This window comes from Myiozetetes cayanensis, unplaced genomic scaffold (assembly GCF_022539395.1).
Source record: "Myiozetetes cayanensis isolate MyiCay16 unplaced genomic scaffold, myiCay2020 scf5-8, whole genome shotgun sequence".
Taxonomy (NCBI): domain Eukaryota; kingdom Metazoa; phylum Chordata; class Aves; order Passeriformes; family Tyrannidae; genus Myiozetetes; species Myiozetetes cayanensis.
Window position 1 is genome coordinate 92,361,884 of NW_026087742.1, and position 15,881 is coordinate 92,377,764.

Below are 15,881 nucleotides of genomic sequence, written 5' to 3' on the forward strand. Positions count from 1 at the left end.
CCCGGAACCTCCGCATATCCATCGGCCCGCCTCCCCTTACTCACGTTTAGGGAGGGAGGGAGGGAAGGAAGGCGGCGGGGATGCGGTCCGAGCCAGGGGGCGGGCGGCTCAGGGCCGGCGTGGGCGTGGGGAGGAGGAAGCCCCGGGGAAGGCGGAGGCTCCGGTGAAGTTGTGCGGAGGCTGCGAGAAGAGCGGCCCGCGGGGAGGCTGGGGCGGGTAGCGGGGGCAGGTGGATGCTTTTGCGGTAGGGCACCGGGACTTTAGAGGAGTCTCTCCTGCCTCCTGCCAGCTCGCCCCGGGAAGGAGCGGCTCCAAGGGCTTTCCTAGGAGAGAGGGACACTGAGACCGGTGCGACGCCCCCCCGCGCTGCGGGTAGGGCTGCGCCGGACGCGGAGGGGGACGGGGAGCGCTCCCTCCCCGCTCAGCGGGCACCCGCAGCCATCACCCTGACAGCGGCCACAGCCAATCGCCGCGCCCCTTGGGTCCCGCCCCGCGGCCCCCTCGGCCAATGGCGGGCGGGCGGGCGGGCGCGCGCAGCTGTGACCGCGCTGCCCGGGATACCGCGGCCGCCGCCGAGGGGGCGGTGACGCCCGCGGGGGTGGGCGGGGCCGCGCGCGCGCTGCCGCGGCGGCGGGGGGAAATGGAGCCGTGAGGGACGCGGCGGGACCACATTTCCCAGCGGCCCCCGCGAGGCTGCGCGGGAGAGTGGGCGGGAGTCCCGGACAGCTCGTCCCGCCGCCCCTCGGCCCGCGCGGCGGCGGGCGGAGAGGGCTGGGACACGGCGGGGGGAGCGGGGGGGGCTGTGCTGTGGGGGAGCCTGGCGGCGGAGAGGCCCGCGAGCGCCGCCGAGGAGAGAGGGAGAAGGAGAAGGGGCACCGGGTACAGCCCCGTGCCACCCGCCTTTTCCGTGCCAGGGCGAGCCGGTCGTGCGGAGGGACCCCGCTGTCGGTCAGCAGCGCCTTTGTGTCCTGCAGTCGCTGCCATGTCCCGGAGCCCGCAGGCACCCAGTTCCGCCGGGACTGAGGAAGGCGGGGCTGGAAAGCCCTACCTCGGCTCCGGCGGAGCAAAACAACGCGCGCTTTCTGTCTCTTGTTTTTTAGCAGACGTCACCGGCAGTCCCCTAATTTAGGGGAGACTGACTCATCACTTCTGAGCGCCCAGACCTGCTGGTGCAGTCGCTGTTCGGTGAGGCACCGGCGTTGCTCTGCTTGTTGCAGGGCGTGAAGGGAGCGGCGGCCCGTGTGTGGGGACCCCTCGCCTCAGCCCCCCTGAAGTGTTTTTGCTGCCGTCATCAAATCGGTGCCTGAAATCGCAAAGTTGGGTTTTCAGGGAAGCGCAGGCAGCCCTTTACCGATACTTCGCACCCTCCAGTGGGAGCCGGTACCGAAATAATTCTGGGGAGTGGAGACGGTACCACAGACTAAGCCTGTTTTGAACCGACCCCGACCCGCTTCTTCGGGCAGGTGTCAGAGGGCAGTTGCTTGTTTTCTGAAGATACTTGTAAGTTCTCCCGGTATTTCTTCCCCCTCTTTTCTGTTTTCATGAGTTGCTGTAAAAGAATGAGTTGATGTTGTAAACCTCATATACACAAGACCTTAGATGCGCTATGGCATCTAGGCAGCACTCCAAGCTAGTGCTTCTGGACCTACGTGTGGTGGCATGGAAAGGCATGTCTGATGGCACCACTGGCCTGAGGACACCTGTTCCACGTTGTTGGCATCACTTTGGTAGTTAGAGCCTGTTTCACCCGTGCCTTGAAGAAGCTGAGCCACTGTCAGCAATCAAAGGTAGTTAACAGTCCCCTGGGTAGTGTGAGAACCCAAGCCAATAATTATGACTCAGTAGAGGCAAGACATCTGAAAAGAATTCAGATGACTCCTAAAAAGAGTAACTCTTGCAAAAAAAAAAAAAAAAAAGAAAGGTAATTATCATTCTAGACACACAGTAGTAATTACATATGCAAATAAGAAATCAGTTTGTAAAAGTACCTGCTAATTTAGTAAACAGGAACTTCTGTCCCTCCTCCTTATAGACAAAATTAGGAAGGGAAACTTTGAAGCGTAGCTGCAGCCTGCTAAGCTTCAGTAATCATCTCAAAGGTGTTGATAAATTGGATGCACTGAGGATACAGAGCTTGGTATCATCTCCCTCTGAAAAGTGCCATCTACTAGATCATCCTCTGTTAGCTTCTCCTATGTCAGTACAAGAGTGACAGAGAGAAAACCACCATGAACCTTTACATAAGTCCTCAAGAAAGGATGGGACTGAGCTCACCTGTAAATGCATTTAGTATCTGTTTTGAAGATCCCCTTTTGAAGATGCTCAGTGCTTTGTATAGTTGATACAGGAAGGTGTGGAGTTGATGCCCATTGCCTATCTCTACTTTTCTTCCTCTTCCTCTGCTTTCTTTTCATTTTGGCCTCTTGCCTCTGAACTACGGTAGGTGAGAGATGAGAGATTTTGGATGGAGTTTCAGAACTTTTTTTTTTCCAATCAGGAGCACATTTCTTACTGTGGTGAAGAACTCACAAGTAGAAGTGATTGTCATGTGTCAAAGAAGGAATAGACTCATGGATTTCATTTTCTTCCTTCTTCCTTTCCTCCTTCCTACTTCACCAGAGGATACAAGTATCTAATTCTCCTCCTCTTGCTCCCAAGTTCATTTGTTCTGTTTATAAAAAATCTTATTTAGGAACCTACATCTCTGGGGTTTTCAGAAGTTTCTTGAAGCTGGATATCTAAACTCACAGCAATTGCAATCAAGGGAACCTATAACCAGATCAACAACTCATGCAACTACTGTGTAATATACGTACTATGTATATATAAAATATTATATGCTTCATATAACATATAAATATTTTAGTAATTATAGTTGTTCCAGTTGTTATTCCAGCTCATCAGAGTAAAGTTCAGAATACTTCATATGAGGATCCCAAACCTCTGAACATGTTCCACAGTATGCAGATATTGTATATAACAGGATGGCTGGTACAAGGAATTCTGTCTGCCTCCTTTCTCCTTCTCTGCCTTAGCTGAATATTGCTACATGAAACACTATGTAATCATTATGGCTGTGTCTCTGTTTAGTAGAAAAGATAGTTTGTCATTATACTTTATAGGTACAGATTAATCAGATGAGTTATTCCTGCTATGAATTGCTGTTTCCACGCCATTTAATAGCTTAATCCCTCTTCTATAATTACGTACAGTTGGAGGGTTTTTTCTTTGCTTGTTTGTCTGTTTATTCTTTGAGGCTAAGTTAATGCTTACTTGGATATAATGCTTACCTTATGTTAATAGAATTTTACAAGTCTATTCATTTTGCTTGTGGTTGAAGGTTTTGAAACAAAAGTGCAAACAGTTAACATGCAAGGTGAGCAGAGGTGAGGTTTCCAAGTATGAAAACCATCTCTTTCTTGCACCTGGTGCACCTCCAAAGCTCTAGTGAGCTTATACAGCATTAATGTGGCATTAAAGGTGAGCAAAAAATTCCGAGTGGAACTACTAAGTGCGTGTTGCAGTAGAAGGCCAAGACAGAAGTACATCTCTGTTTCCAGAGTGTCAACACAGTCAAAACAGATCAAAGGCAGCATATTCCATGGGCTCCACATTCTTTGGAGAGTTCAAGAGAGCTATACCTCAACAATTGAAACCACTGACAAAGATGCCAGTTGGAACCCTGACTGAATTCATACCAGTCCTCAGGCTTGTTTCTGTCAACCATGGTGCAGGACCCAAACACTTCTGGGTGACGAAAAACAGGCAGTGTTTGTCAGAGCAATTGATGGGTATATTGTCCGAACAGTACTAGATGATGCTAAAAACTACTACACTTTTGGTAAGAGCAGGAAAGTTTATTTGATTCTTTATGTCCACCAATGAAATTTCTTTTTCAGTCTTATTCCATTTCCCCAGAATCACCCTTTTGAAATAGGTATCTCAAGATAATTTCTCGTATATACAACATGCTCTTTGTGAATATTTGATGGAATGGTCACTCAACGTTTACAATATTTCTGAGCCAAGCTTTTGGTAATAAGCTTGAGACAATTTTTATTCTGCTTTTAAAAATCAAGATTCTGAAGCAAACCAGTATGCACCTAGATTTTGTACAACTAAAAGGACTACAAAAGGTAAGTCAAAACGTGTGTATTATTATAGACTGCTACAAAGCGCCAAGAAAAAATTAGTCCACTGCAGTGGATTTAACTCATCCTTGCTTTTGGTTTGTACTTTGTCTTTATAATCTTTTACTACCTTATTTTCTCAGGGTCAGCTTCCTTGCCAGGTTCCTGAAGTAGAACCTGACGAGAAGGGCCACGGATACTGGCAACATGCTCTTTGAAAACACAGCAAATGTAGCCTTTTTCTCCTCTGTCAAAAATTCTAAGCCAGTATGGTTTAATTTTTTAGAAGAAAAATACAGCACCTTTAGCAATAGAGGGAAAACTGTAAAACCTTACAAAGCATATGTATCCTAATACTAAATGGAAAGGAAGAATGATTTTTTTAGCTTTATTCATGTATGATACAAAACATGCTCTGGGATTTGCCCACTGATCTTACCTCTAGGGACAAATCTTGTAGGTACTCCTGGGACTGTAAACTGGAAAACAGAGGAGCCAGGTGAGCCAAAATCCCCAGAGATCCTCCCTGCCTCCCACAGATGTGTTGCCATGTGTGCTGCTGGTGAACAGCATACACACAGCTGTGCTGCTAACAGATTTTTTCCCTTTTGATAAGGGTGAAAGGGAAACTGCCTTCTTGCATGGGCAGATAAAGGGGCAGAAAACATATAGACCCATCCTAAGGTGTTCAAGAGTCACTCCTTTACCTTAGTTTTTATTTTTTATTTACCTTCAGTTTTTATTTAAAAGGAAGTTTTAGCCTTAATGCCTCCTAAGAAAAACATAAGATGACCTGACAATATTACATACATGTGTGTCCTCTTGAAACAACAGTTTACCTGAAGCTCAGACACCGTGCCCCATTGGGATTGTGACTTAGAGATATACTGCTCTGCAGACCCCATTTCTTACTGGCTGTTCAGAAAATACAGAAGTAACAGGAGTACAGCAGGCCCAGGTCTGGCATCAGTTGGGTGCACCCTGGCTCCAGCTGCTGGCAACCTCTAAAGGTATCTCCTACTCCAGGTGGAAGCAGAGGTCTCCTGATGGAGGCAGAGAAATCCTTTGCTGCTATTTTGCCTCTCTGGTAGGTGACTGTTGTCTCACTGCTTGTGTCCTGGGCCAGGAATAAGGGTATTGGTATAGCTGGCATAAGTGGAGGTGTGCTTATGGCCACAGAACAGTTTTTTCTGAGAATGCTGTTTTTTGGGGTTTTTTTTAATGAATTAATTTATGGATTCAATCTACCAGGATTAGTTTTGCTTTTATTTGAAATTACTTTTTTTGGGTACTTCAGTGCTTGAAGAATACTTTCCACTGAATATATTTTACTACATTAAAACAAATCTCAAGTGTGAATGATGTTAGCTGTTTATTTCAGACATTTAATTATTGTGGTCTTTCCCACCATCAGAAAATAATGTTTTATAGCAGAACATAGTGGTTTCTGGACTAAAAGCTAAAAGCCAGTCTGGATAGCACAGACACTTAGCCTTCTGAAAGCACTGGGAAAGAAAAAGCTCCTGCATTCTTCTGATCTGTTAGCAGCTCCATCCATGATAGCTAAATCTGGAATTAAGACTAAAAAACATCCATTGTTACTTAGTATTGACTTGGACTCTGTCAAAGTGCTTGGAACCACACAGAACAAAGAAGACAACAGAGTTAATGACAACTCTTACCTAGATGTGTGTGGAACAGCAAAGACATCAAAACCAGCTCACTATGGAAACTGAAATAATTGGCTTGTGAAGCTTCCTGAGAAATATATAAACCAAGCATTTACAAAGGTTATTGGATGGTGTCTTCAGTTTCATCTAGATAGCTTCAAATTAGCAAGCCCATAAATTAGGCTTCCAATTTGATCAAAAAGTTAAGATTGTTAAATGACAAATTTTAAATGATTCTATTACATATGAGAAAAATCTATCAAATCTGTCCCTGGTAGATTCAAGAGGAAACAATACAAGAACTTCTGTGAGGCAGCTCACCACAGGCAGACCTGCAGCATCCAATCAAGAAAGGCTGTGATTGCTCAGTATTAACTTCCTCCCAAAGGTCAACAAGGTAACACAGTGGTCTGGGAGACCTGAAAAGCTCTGCTCTGAACAGCCTGCTTAGAGGCTCATGTGGAAAGTGACACTTTGGAGTGGGATAGACAACATGTGCTGGCACTGACAGTTCACTCTCCTCATACAAGAGCAAGGGTTGCTGCAACTGGAGCTCACAGGCCCCATCTTCAACACATGCCAAGAGGATGCTCCCTAAAAATGGCAGTAGACTTGCAGTACCCCTTGTCAAAGGCTGGAGTTGATGTGGGTTCACAGAGACCAGAGAAATTAATGGTACAGCAATCTACCGCAGGAGGGTACAAAAACTGGGGGGAAGGGGAGCCAAAAAAACCCCTAAGGCATTCAGCTGAGGATGTCATCTGGTCAGAAGCTGGAAAAATATCTGGGAAAATATTCACAGAATTATAGAATGGTTGGGTTAGAAGGGACCTTAAAGATCACCCATTTTCAACTTGCCTGACATGGACAGGGAAACCTTCCACTAGACCAGGTTGCTCAGAGCCCCATCCAGCCTGGCCTTGAGTACTTCAAGGGGTGAAACATCCACAGTTTCTCTGAGCAACCTGTTCTGTTACTTCCCTACCCTACAAATAAAGAGTTTCTTCCTAACATTTAATCTAAATATCTCTTAGTTCAAAACTGTTCCTCCCTTGTCCTATCACTATGTGCCCATGTAAAAAGTTGCTCTCCTCCTTTTTTATAAGCCCTCTTTAGGTACTGGAAGGCTGCTATAAGGTCTCCCTGGAGCCTTCTCTTCTCCAGGTTGAACAGCCTGAGCTTTCTCAGCCTGTCTTTATAGGAGAGGTGCTCCATCCCTTTGATCATCTTTGTGACCATATTATGTATGTTTGTAGAGTTCTGACTTGTCTCCTTGGTACCTGCTGATAATTTCTTTTGAAAACAAGGTGTTAATTAAAAAAAGATTTTCAGCACCCTTAAGTCTGTTCCATTACTCCTTTATTCACTCCAATTACAATGTCCAAAGTGGATCAAGGTGCTGCAGCCAGTTAAGCTTTGTTTTCTTCATATGCTCTGAAAGAAAGAAAAAAAATATCCACAACAACATGAGAGAAGCATCATCAGAAAACATTCACCCTTAACTTGTGACACCAGAAATGAAAGCTGACCTTGACAGTCAGCTGGGTAAAGCCCAGGGTACCTCACCAAGTACCCAGCAGTACTTCATGTAATTTTTGAAGATGTTCAGGTGAGGTAGGACTTTATACAGATACGTGGGAGTCAGGGGTGTGCAGAAGTATTTTCTGAGAGTGATTTAATTGAGTCCAGCTTGGGAATGTCACACTATGTTTTTCTTTCAGGAGCTAACTGGCTGCCAGCCTTCCCTGACCTGAATGGCAGTGCAAAATTGATTCACAGAATCACAGAATTGTTAGGATTGGAAGGGATCTCTGGAGATCATCTGGTCCAACCCCCATGCCAAGGCAGGGTCACCTAAACCAGGTGACACAGGAACGTGTCCAGGTGGGTTTAGAGTGTCTCCAGAGAGGGAGATTCCACGACCTCCCTGCGAAGCCTGTTCCAGTGCTCTGCCACCCTCAATGTAAAGAAGTTCTGCCTCATGTTGAGGTGAAACTTCTTGTGTTTTAGTGTATGGTTATTGCTCCTTGTCCTATCTCCGGGCACCACCAAAAAGAGCCTGGCATCACCCTCTTGGCACCCACCTTTAAGTTACTTATTAATGAGGTCCCCTAGACTCAGGTTCTCTAGACTAAACAGGCCCAGCTCCCACAGTCTCTCCTCATCCAAGAGATGCTCCAGACCCCTCCTCATCTTTGTGCTCTCTGCTGCACCCTCTCCAGTAGCTTCTTGTCTTTCTTGTACTGAGGAGCCCAGAACGGGACAGATGTGCACTCCAGATGTGGCCTCACTAGGGCTGAGCAGAGGGGCAGGATCACCTCCCTCGATCTGCTGACCACAGTCTTACCGATGGGTACCGTGGGCCCTCCTGGCCGCAAGAGCACACTGCCGGCTCACGGTCAGCTTGTCACCCACCAAGGCTCCACAGTCCTTTTCAGTAAACCCAAGCCCCGCAACTCACAGCTCCCCCGCCCGCCTCACTCACCACAGGCCCGCTCCGCAGCGCAGCGAGCAGCGGTAGCGCCCGGCCCGGCCCGGCCCCGCCTGCAGGCACCGCCCCTTCCTGCACTTGGCGGTGCCTGCCGTGCTCTCCTGTGTTACAGCTGTGTTACGGCCCCGCTCCCCGGCCGCGGCCGGCGCTGTGGGCCATGCTGCGCGGGGCGGCGGCGGCGGCCCGGCGGTGCGGGCTCGGCCCCGGCCCCGGCCCCGGCCCCGGCCCCGGCCCCGGCCGGGGGCAGGCGGGGACGCGGCGGTGCTGTGGTGCGGGGACGCGGCGGGAGTGGGCGCCGCCGGCGGGGCGCGACTGCGGGATCGTGGCTTACAACAGCCGGAGCCGGAGCAAGGAGCCGCTCGTGCTGGCCACGGAGGGAGTGGCGACCTGGTAGCGCCTGGCGGCGGGCGGGCGTGGGGGTAACGGGGTGACGGCCGCAGTTGGTGCCCGGAAAGGGTTCCCGTGCCCAGTTCTGGGCTTCTCAGTGCAAGAAAGACAAGGAGCTACTGGAGAGGGTGCAGCAGAGAGCACAAAGATGAGGAGGGGTCTGGAGCATCTCTCGGATGAGGAGAGACTGTGGGAGCTGGGCCTGTTTAGTCTAGAGAAGACTGAGAGGGGACCTCATTAATAAGTAACTTAAAGGTGGGTGCCAAGAGGGTGATGCCAGGCTCTTTTTGGTGGTGACCCGAGACAGGACAAGGAGCAATAACCATACACTAAAACACAAGAAGTTTCAGCTCAACATGAGGCAGAACTTCTTTACGTTGAGGGTGGCAGAGCACTGGAACAGGTTTCGCAGGGAGGTCGTGGAGTCTCCCTCTCTGGAGACACTCTAAACCCACCTGGACATGTTCCTGTGTCACCTGGTTTCTAGGTGACCCTGCCTTGGGATGGAGGTTGGACCAGATGGTCTCCGGAGGATCCTAACAATTCTGTGATTCTGTTTGCCCCCTCTCCCCAGGTACAGCTGCGGGCCGACAGTGTATGACCAGGCACACCTCGGGCACGCCTGGTGAGTGCGGGGTGCCAAGCAGTGGGAGTGTGGGCCATCCCCGGCTCCAATCCGGGTGACAGAGCTGGGACTGGGACATCAGGCCTGGCCCTTCACCTCCTGCGCTGTGCAAAGGGCAAAAGTCTGTTTGTTATGTATTTTTTCTTCTTGGGCTGGGGGAGTCCATAAAGGGGGCTGTTAGTGCCGCCTCAGGCAGAGACAAACGTGTGTGTGTGTTGGGAAGAAGTGTTAGAAATGTGTGCAGTTTGTCTGGGTAGGGTGAGTTGTTTCAAATCTTATCGGCATAATGCATCCCCTCATGCAGGGGAGTTGCGGTCCTGGAGCAAAGTCTCTCAGCTGTGTAAAATGATAGTTTCACCTCAAATTTAGTTTGGGCACTGTGTAGGCACTAAGGAAAAGCTGTACAGGGTTGAGTATTGAAAACGTACTTTTAAGGTTAGCATCAATTCTTAAACCTCAAAGCCCAGGTAGATTAAAGGCCTTTTTACGTAGTAGGAGTTCTGTGGCTTACTATGTTTAAAAATAAAAAAGATCCAGAACAGCACATCTTCTCTGTAGTTCATTAGGATGATTACAATAGTAAACCAGCTTCATTGTAAGTAACTATCAAAAAGTACTTTAAATACACCAGAGAAGGTTGCTGCCCGTTGTTTTGAAAGAACGTGCCTGATGAATAGACATGCAGGGTGTCCACTGTTCCTGTGAGGCTGAGAGGAGTTGCAGCAGCTCAAGCTGCTCTTGAACTTCTGCCTCCTCATTCTTAAAAAACTAGATGTGTTGGGCTCTTTGGAAGAGCAGAGTTTTCTCGGTTACCATCTGTATGAAGATCAGATACTGTGCACTCCAGTAATTGAATAATTCCTTTTAATGTAGGGGATTTCACAGCTTCTGGTCCTATCTTAACTCCATTCGGAAACTCATGTTGAATTTTGCTCAGTGTTGAGCCATTGCAGTACTGCACAACTACTGCTTTGTTCTCTGAAAGGGAAGATTTAAAATTCCACTCTGTAGTGGGTTGACCCTGGCTGGAGGCCAAGGTACCCACCAAAGCCACTCTATCACTCCCCTCTGCAGCTGGACAGGGGAGAGAAAATATAACACTGGGTTCATGAGTTAAGATAAGGACTGGGAGACATCACTCAACAACTACTGTCACAGGCAAACAGACTCGAAGTGGGGATATTAGTTAAGTTTATTATCAGAATCAGATCAGGATAATGAGAAGTAAAATACGTCTTAAAAACACCTTCCCTCCACTCCTTCCTCTTTCCCAAGTTCTACCTCCTCTCACCCAGTGGCTCAGGGAGACAGGGAATGGTGGTTATGCTCAGTACATCACAAGTTGTTTCTGCTGCTGGATCTAAAGCACAGTGTTTATAGGGGTGGAGAATTTTACCCTTCGGTCTTGCAGCACTCTGTAGCTTCTAAATATCTGTTTTTGTCAGTAGTTTTCCTGCCTTCAGACTCATTTGGTTAAAGGAGGGAGCACAGAGGCCTTGCTCACGCTGCCTCTTCTCTTACCCATCTTTTCTTATCTTGTGTCCAAACAGCAATTTCAAGCTTTCCTTACGTGGAGGTTTGCCATACATCCACATTACCTGGGTTTTCACTTGCTGATTTAAGAAACAAGAGTTAGTGCTAAATATTGCCTTTGGTGTATCATGCAGATACACCACGCATTGTTCTCTCTTCTTCTGCACCTTCACGTGTTGTTCCTGTAGTGCTGTTGTGCGACAAGGTGCCTGCACTGAAGACCTTCTGCTCTCTTTTCCCATCAGTTAAACCCTCTAGCTCTGGGAGGAGTTGGCTGTTGCTTTCCGGTATCTCTGGTGTTACACTTGTCAGTGTTGATGTCCTGTTGCTCAGCTGATTTGTTCAGGATGGTGGAGCACTCTTGGATCTATTTATTTATTTAGTTAGTTATTTATTTATAAGGATTGTATGTTTTCTTCCCAGCAGCTAGGTCCAACCACAGAACAGCTGAAAGGTATGCTGCTGATGGCGGCTCTACAGACTGGAGATGCCCTGGGAAATAGCATGAAGTCAAATGCAGTGGTGACTGTTGGCACTGTGCCACTCTTGTCAAATACCGTTGTTTTGTTGTACTCTTGCAACATGTTATCTTCTCACTAGAATTCCCTTTTTCCCTGTCCTTCTTACATTTGGCTTGTGGCATGCACAACAAATGCAGTAGGCAATAATGCAGAAAGGAATAATGTAAAAGAGCTTGAGATTCTTGAGAAGAATTTGAAAATAATGGCATTATTATTTTTTCCCTTCCTCCTTCCCTTCCACAAGGAGTTCTTATCTCTCTAAATAGTCCAACTTTCTAGTATGTTGTACTTGCAATCTTAAAAACAGGTGCTCTGTATGCCTCCATATGACATCCAACACCCATTCTATATAAAGAAAAAGTAAGACAGGAAAATAATATTTTTTTGCCTCAGTACTGGGACTGACCTTGATCGTACTGGTTTGAGCTGTAGCCTGGTTGGCATCCAGGTTCCTGGCTTGATGCTTGGAAATAAGAGTAAAATCAAGCATGAGAGGATGTTTCATTCAGTCCTTTGTACCTGCTCTGCCACCCCTTGATTTTGACTGACTGTTTTTGCTCCTTTTTTTCTTTTTTTTAATTTTCAGTCCTGAAGTAGTAAGGACTCTGGTTTCTGAGGTGTCAGGAGATCTGCTCTGGCTCTTGCAGTATTTCTTCCATCAATTCAGTTGGAAGATCAGAGGAGCAGGAACAGTGTGAAATTTGTGTCTACTCTGGGAACAGTGACTGCAGGGCTGTTAAATCTAATATCAAGCTTTTGATGCTGACATTGTTCCTCTGAACAGGATCCAAAGACCAATTTAATATTCTTATGGAATTGTGTCACCACATTAGATGAACCTTATTCCCACTGAGCTGCTATTCATTAAAACTATCTCCCTGGCAGCAAGGCTTTCAGAAGGTCTTTTTTCAACGTGGGCGTGGTGTAAACAACAACAACAGAAAATATTTTTCTTGAACGATATATTACACATCCATAAATCAGTACCTTGGTGCCACCTACCACTTGCAGCTAAGGGGAAGGGTGCAAATCCATTTCTAGTATTTGGTTACACTTCTTTGCCACAGGACTGGCAGTTTGTGTGGTGCTGTGGGTGAAATGGGAACCTGTAGGTCTGAATATCCTTGCTGGCTTTGGAGAAAACAGAGCCCACAAAAAGGCTGAGGGTTTCATCACTTTGCAGGGCAGACCCAGAGTTTCTACTCACCTTCTAGTATCTCACCTAATAACTGGGTTTTACTCAGTTGAAGTGTGTTTTGAGAATTACAAACGGAGAGTCTGTGAGCAGAAGGAGCTGCAATAGCCCTGTAAAGCTTGTACATACATTGATTTATCAGCATTAAATACTCTGTTTTGTGACAAAGAACATGGGTAATTTTGAGAATAAATTTTATTCTCAAGTGTAAGTAAACCCACAGAGCAGCTACTCTTTGCTATTAGGAAAGATCTTCTGCTGCATGACTTTTGAAAACCTGTTAGAATACACAAAGCCTGAGGGATGTATTTCAAGAATACCTGATCTTTGTGTCTTACTTCATGCTATTCACTTAGAATCTCTTGGCTCACACGTGGCTTGTGAGGCCCTTTAGTGCTTGAATAAAGGGATGCAATGAAAGAAGACACTCAGAAAATTTGATGCAGTGTGTCACTAATGCCAGAAGAGGGTAGGCCAGTTCAAGGGAAATTTGCTTGACACTTGTGCAGGTGGTAACTGGTTTTGAAAAAATACTTTATACACTGAAGGTCTTTTTATTGCAAGTGTCGGGGTATTTAAATTGTCCCAGTGGCTGTTAGTCCTATTGGTTATTTGTTTATGTTTATTTTTGCTAGTGCATGTTTAAAAGCTCATGTTTTTTTCTCTTCCAGCTCTTATGTTAGGTTTGATATAATTCGAAGGATAATGACGAAGTTTTTTGGAATTGAAGTGATCATGGTGATGGGGATCACAGACATAGATGACAAGATAATAAAAAGATCCAATGAGGTAGGTGTTGGTTGCAGTCTCTGACTCTAACTTTTGGTATTTTCTAAGCTATGTACATAGGAAAATTAACTTGGGTTTGGGGTTCTTTTGTTGAATTATGTTTGTTTTTATTAGCATATAATAGATGTTGAGATTTCTGGTGCCCTAGCATGGCTGTAATGTATCTTATCCTAAAACTTAGCACTCAGGAGGCTTCTGGCTGAATTCTGGAGAAGCACTGTATGCTGTCAATCATTAAAGGAAGTATATAAAGCCACTGCCTGAGGCTGAGGGCAGTTCCTGCAAGGTGCCGAGCACCATCTAGCTGCCATGTCAGCACCTTGGAGAGCTTTATCAGTCTTGTCTGTGTTTGACACCTACAGGAAAGTTAACTGAGTGTAGGGGTAAGTCTTGGTAAGACTGGAGCTGTAAGTAGTTCTGAAATGGATTTTAATCTGACCTTTTGTACCAGCTGAGCTTGGTGAATGATTATTCCAATTCTTTTTTCTTTATTCTTTTAAAAACACTTTTTGAATCCTGAAGTGCTAAGAATGTATTCTGTGTTTTACTCTGTGTTTTGAATATTCTGTTTTCTTTGGTTTTGGAATCTGAGACTCATGTTGTCAGGATGATAAGTGAATGTGTTGGATCAAATTGCACTTGCAACTTCAAGATAAGTTTCTTGGTGCCAGAGAATTTGACTGCTGTCACTTTTATTTAATCTTTAAGTAAACAGTAACTGTAGCAGTTAAGTATAAGGCACTGCATTCAAATAAATACTAGCACACCACTCATATAGAAATATGTGTGTTCTTAGTCTATTTATTTGCAGTTTTCTAAGGCAGTAAACAATTTAAAAACTAACACCCTCCCCCAAAATTCGGGCATTTTAAATCTATATGTGTACATTTTAATTTTTTCCTTGTTGTCAGAACATCTTGGAGATTTTATGTTTGAGGAGGGGGAAGTGACATGTTCTTAAAAGAAGTTGTGTTCATTTATTGCAGTCTTTGGTTCTATAAAGTAATCATTTTGTAGCTTTTTTTGTGACTTTTTGAAATGCCTGCCCATCCATTTTGTTTGGATGGCCAAGGCCTCTACCTCACTAGCCTACTTTTGTTGAAACCTATGTACCTTAAGCATTACAGTGGTAGAATCAACATGCCTAAGCTTGTTCTTCATCCTCTGGTGGGGTTCATCTGGGGGAAATGTGAAAGTTGGGTATCTAGTCTATGATGATCATGCTGCATGCACTCAATGGTCCTTTGAGAGAGAGAGATGACTCTCTCTGTGTGTTGAACATCTGTGTGGATGGGAGGAATTTCCCCATCTTCTTTCTATAGGCACCTTTTTTTCTCTGTTGATCAGAGAAGCAGTTGAGCTGTCTAGGGAGATGAATCCAGACACTGGGGTCTGGAAGAGCACAGGTGTGCTGGTCTGTAAGTGTGTCTTTGTTTTCCAGTGCCGAGCATCTTCCTCATTTCATTGCTGGATAAGCATCTGGACTGTCTTCACCAGAACTCCTGCCTTGTCCAGGAGCTTGTCCAAATGGTGGTAGCCACCTGCGCTCTTAAAATCAGAACCCATAAGGATGCTCCAGTAATGAATTGGAAGTGATGAAATGGGATTTATATTGTTAATGATCCAGTTCAGCTGTAGAGGCTGACAGTATGTTGTCTTCTCCCCAGCAGTTTATTCTCAGAGATGTAAAAGCATGCATTTGAAGCTCTTTGATACCATGCTTTGCTTGCTAGGGCAGGCTTTGCTGTCATGCATCTTTCAATCCCTGGTCTGTTCTGAATATTTGAGAACAAGTACCTTATCATGTACAAGTTTCCTTTCCTTTTGGGTTGCACGTTCTCGCTACCTCTGCAAGAAGATCCTATTTCTGTCCCATGAATGAGAAATGCAGAGAAGGTGCTTGAGAAACATTGGACTTGGCAAAGCGTGGGATTGACTTTCAGTATTGAGATTTATGAGTACCCATGATCTGCTGAAATAGCTTGTTTTTCTTAATCACTGAAAATTAATATCTTGTCTCATTCTGCAAGTCTCTGATCTATCTTTCTGACATATAGGTGGTATCAGTGTTTCCTGCCAGTAAGTTGAATGATTTCCATGTCCTGTGTACTGTAGTATATTTTGGCACTGGAAATGGAAGACCCTCTCAAGAGGAAAATAATGAGATAGGCAAGGAGTTTATTATTTTAGTCTTTGCTTGCTTTTCTCTTAAAAGATATGTATTAATATTTTGGAAATTGAGAAGCGTAAATGAAATGCTACTTTTAAGTTATTTATAACTTACATCTCCTCCCTGTGAATGTTAGATTAATAAGCCTTTCTGACTCTACCTTGGGGGCTCTCTAAGTCTTCCAATTAGCTACTGATAAAAGATTGCCATATTTTATATTATTACTCTGATTTATGACTTACTAATCTACTACTCTCTTTTTCAGATGAATGTATCACCAGTAGCTCTTGCTCGTTTTTATGAAGAAGACTTTAAACAAGATATGGCTGCCTTAAAGGTACAAATACTCAAGAATTTAAAATTAGGAGTT

The 15,881-nt window shown here is 45.5% G+C and overlaps 1 protein-coding gene and 1 long non-coding RNA gene across 5 annotated transcripts in view; one reads left to right on the forward strand and one right to left on the reverse strand.

Annotated features, from left to right (window-relative positions):
• Positions 1 to 7,142: 7,142 nt before the first annotated feature.
• LOC126649753 (uncharacterized) lies at positions 7,143 to 8,498 on the reverse strand. 2 transcript variants are annotated; one of them, XR_007631132.1, is made up of 3 exons: positions 8,286 to 8,498; positions 7,885 to 8,043; positions 7,143 to 7,234 (listed from the first exon to the last, which is right to left on the reverse strand). It is a non-coding gene; the product is annotated as an uncharacterized LOC126649753 (long non-coding RNA). The 2 variants fall into 2 exon arrangements; XR_007631133.1 differs by lacking the exon at positions 8,286 to 8,498 and adding an exon at positions 8,148 to 8,255.
• The window catches only part of CARS2 (cysteinyl-tRNA synthetase 2, mitochondrial), a 36,392-nt gene continuing 28,944 nt past the window's right edge, over positions 8,434 to 15,881 (forward strand). For all 3 annotated transcript variants that reach the window (XM_050334163.1, XM_050334164.1, XM_050334165.1), the window contains exons 1-4: positions 8,434 to 8,681; positions 9,253 to 9,303; positions 13,224 to 13,341; positions 15,777 to 15,848. In XM_050334163.1, coding sequence (XP_050190120.1) covers positions 8,449 to 8,681; positions 9,253 to 9,303; positions 13,224 to 13,341; positions 15,777 to 15,848 — 474 coding nt within the window. In that variant the 5' untranslated portion in view covers positions 8,434 to 8,448. The remainder of the gene's footprint in view (positions 8,682 to 9,252; positions 9,304 to 13,223; positions 13,342 to 15,776; positions 15,849 to 15,881) is intronic.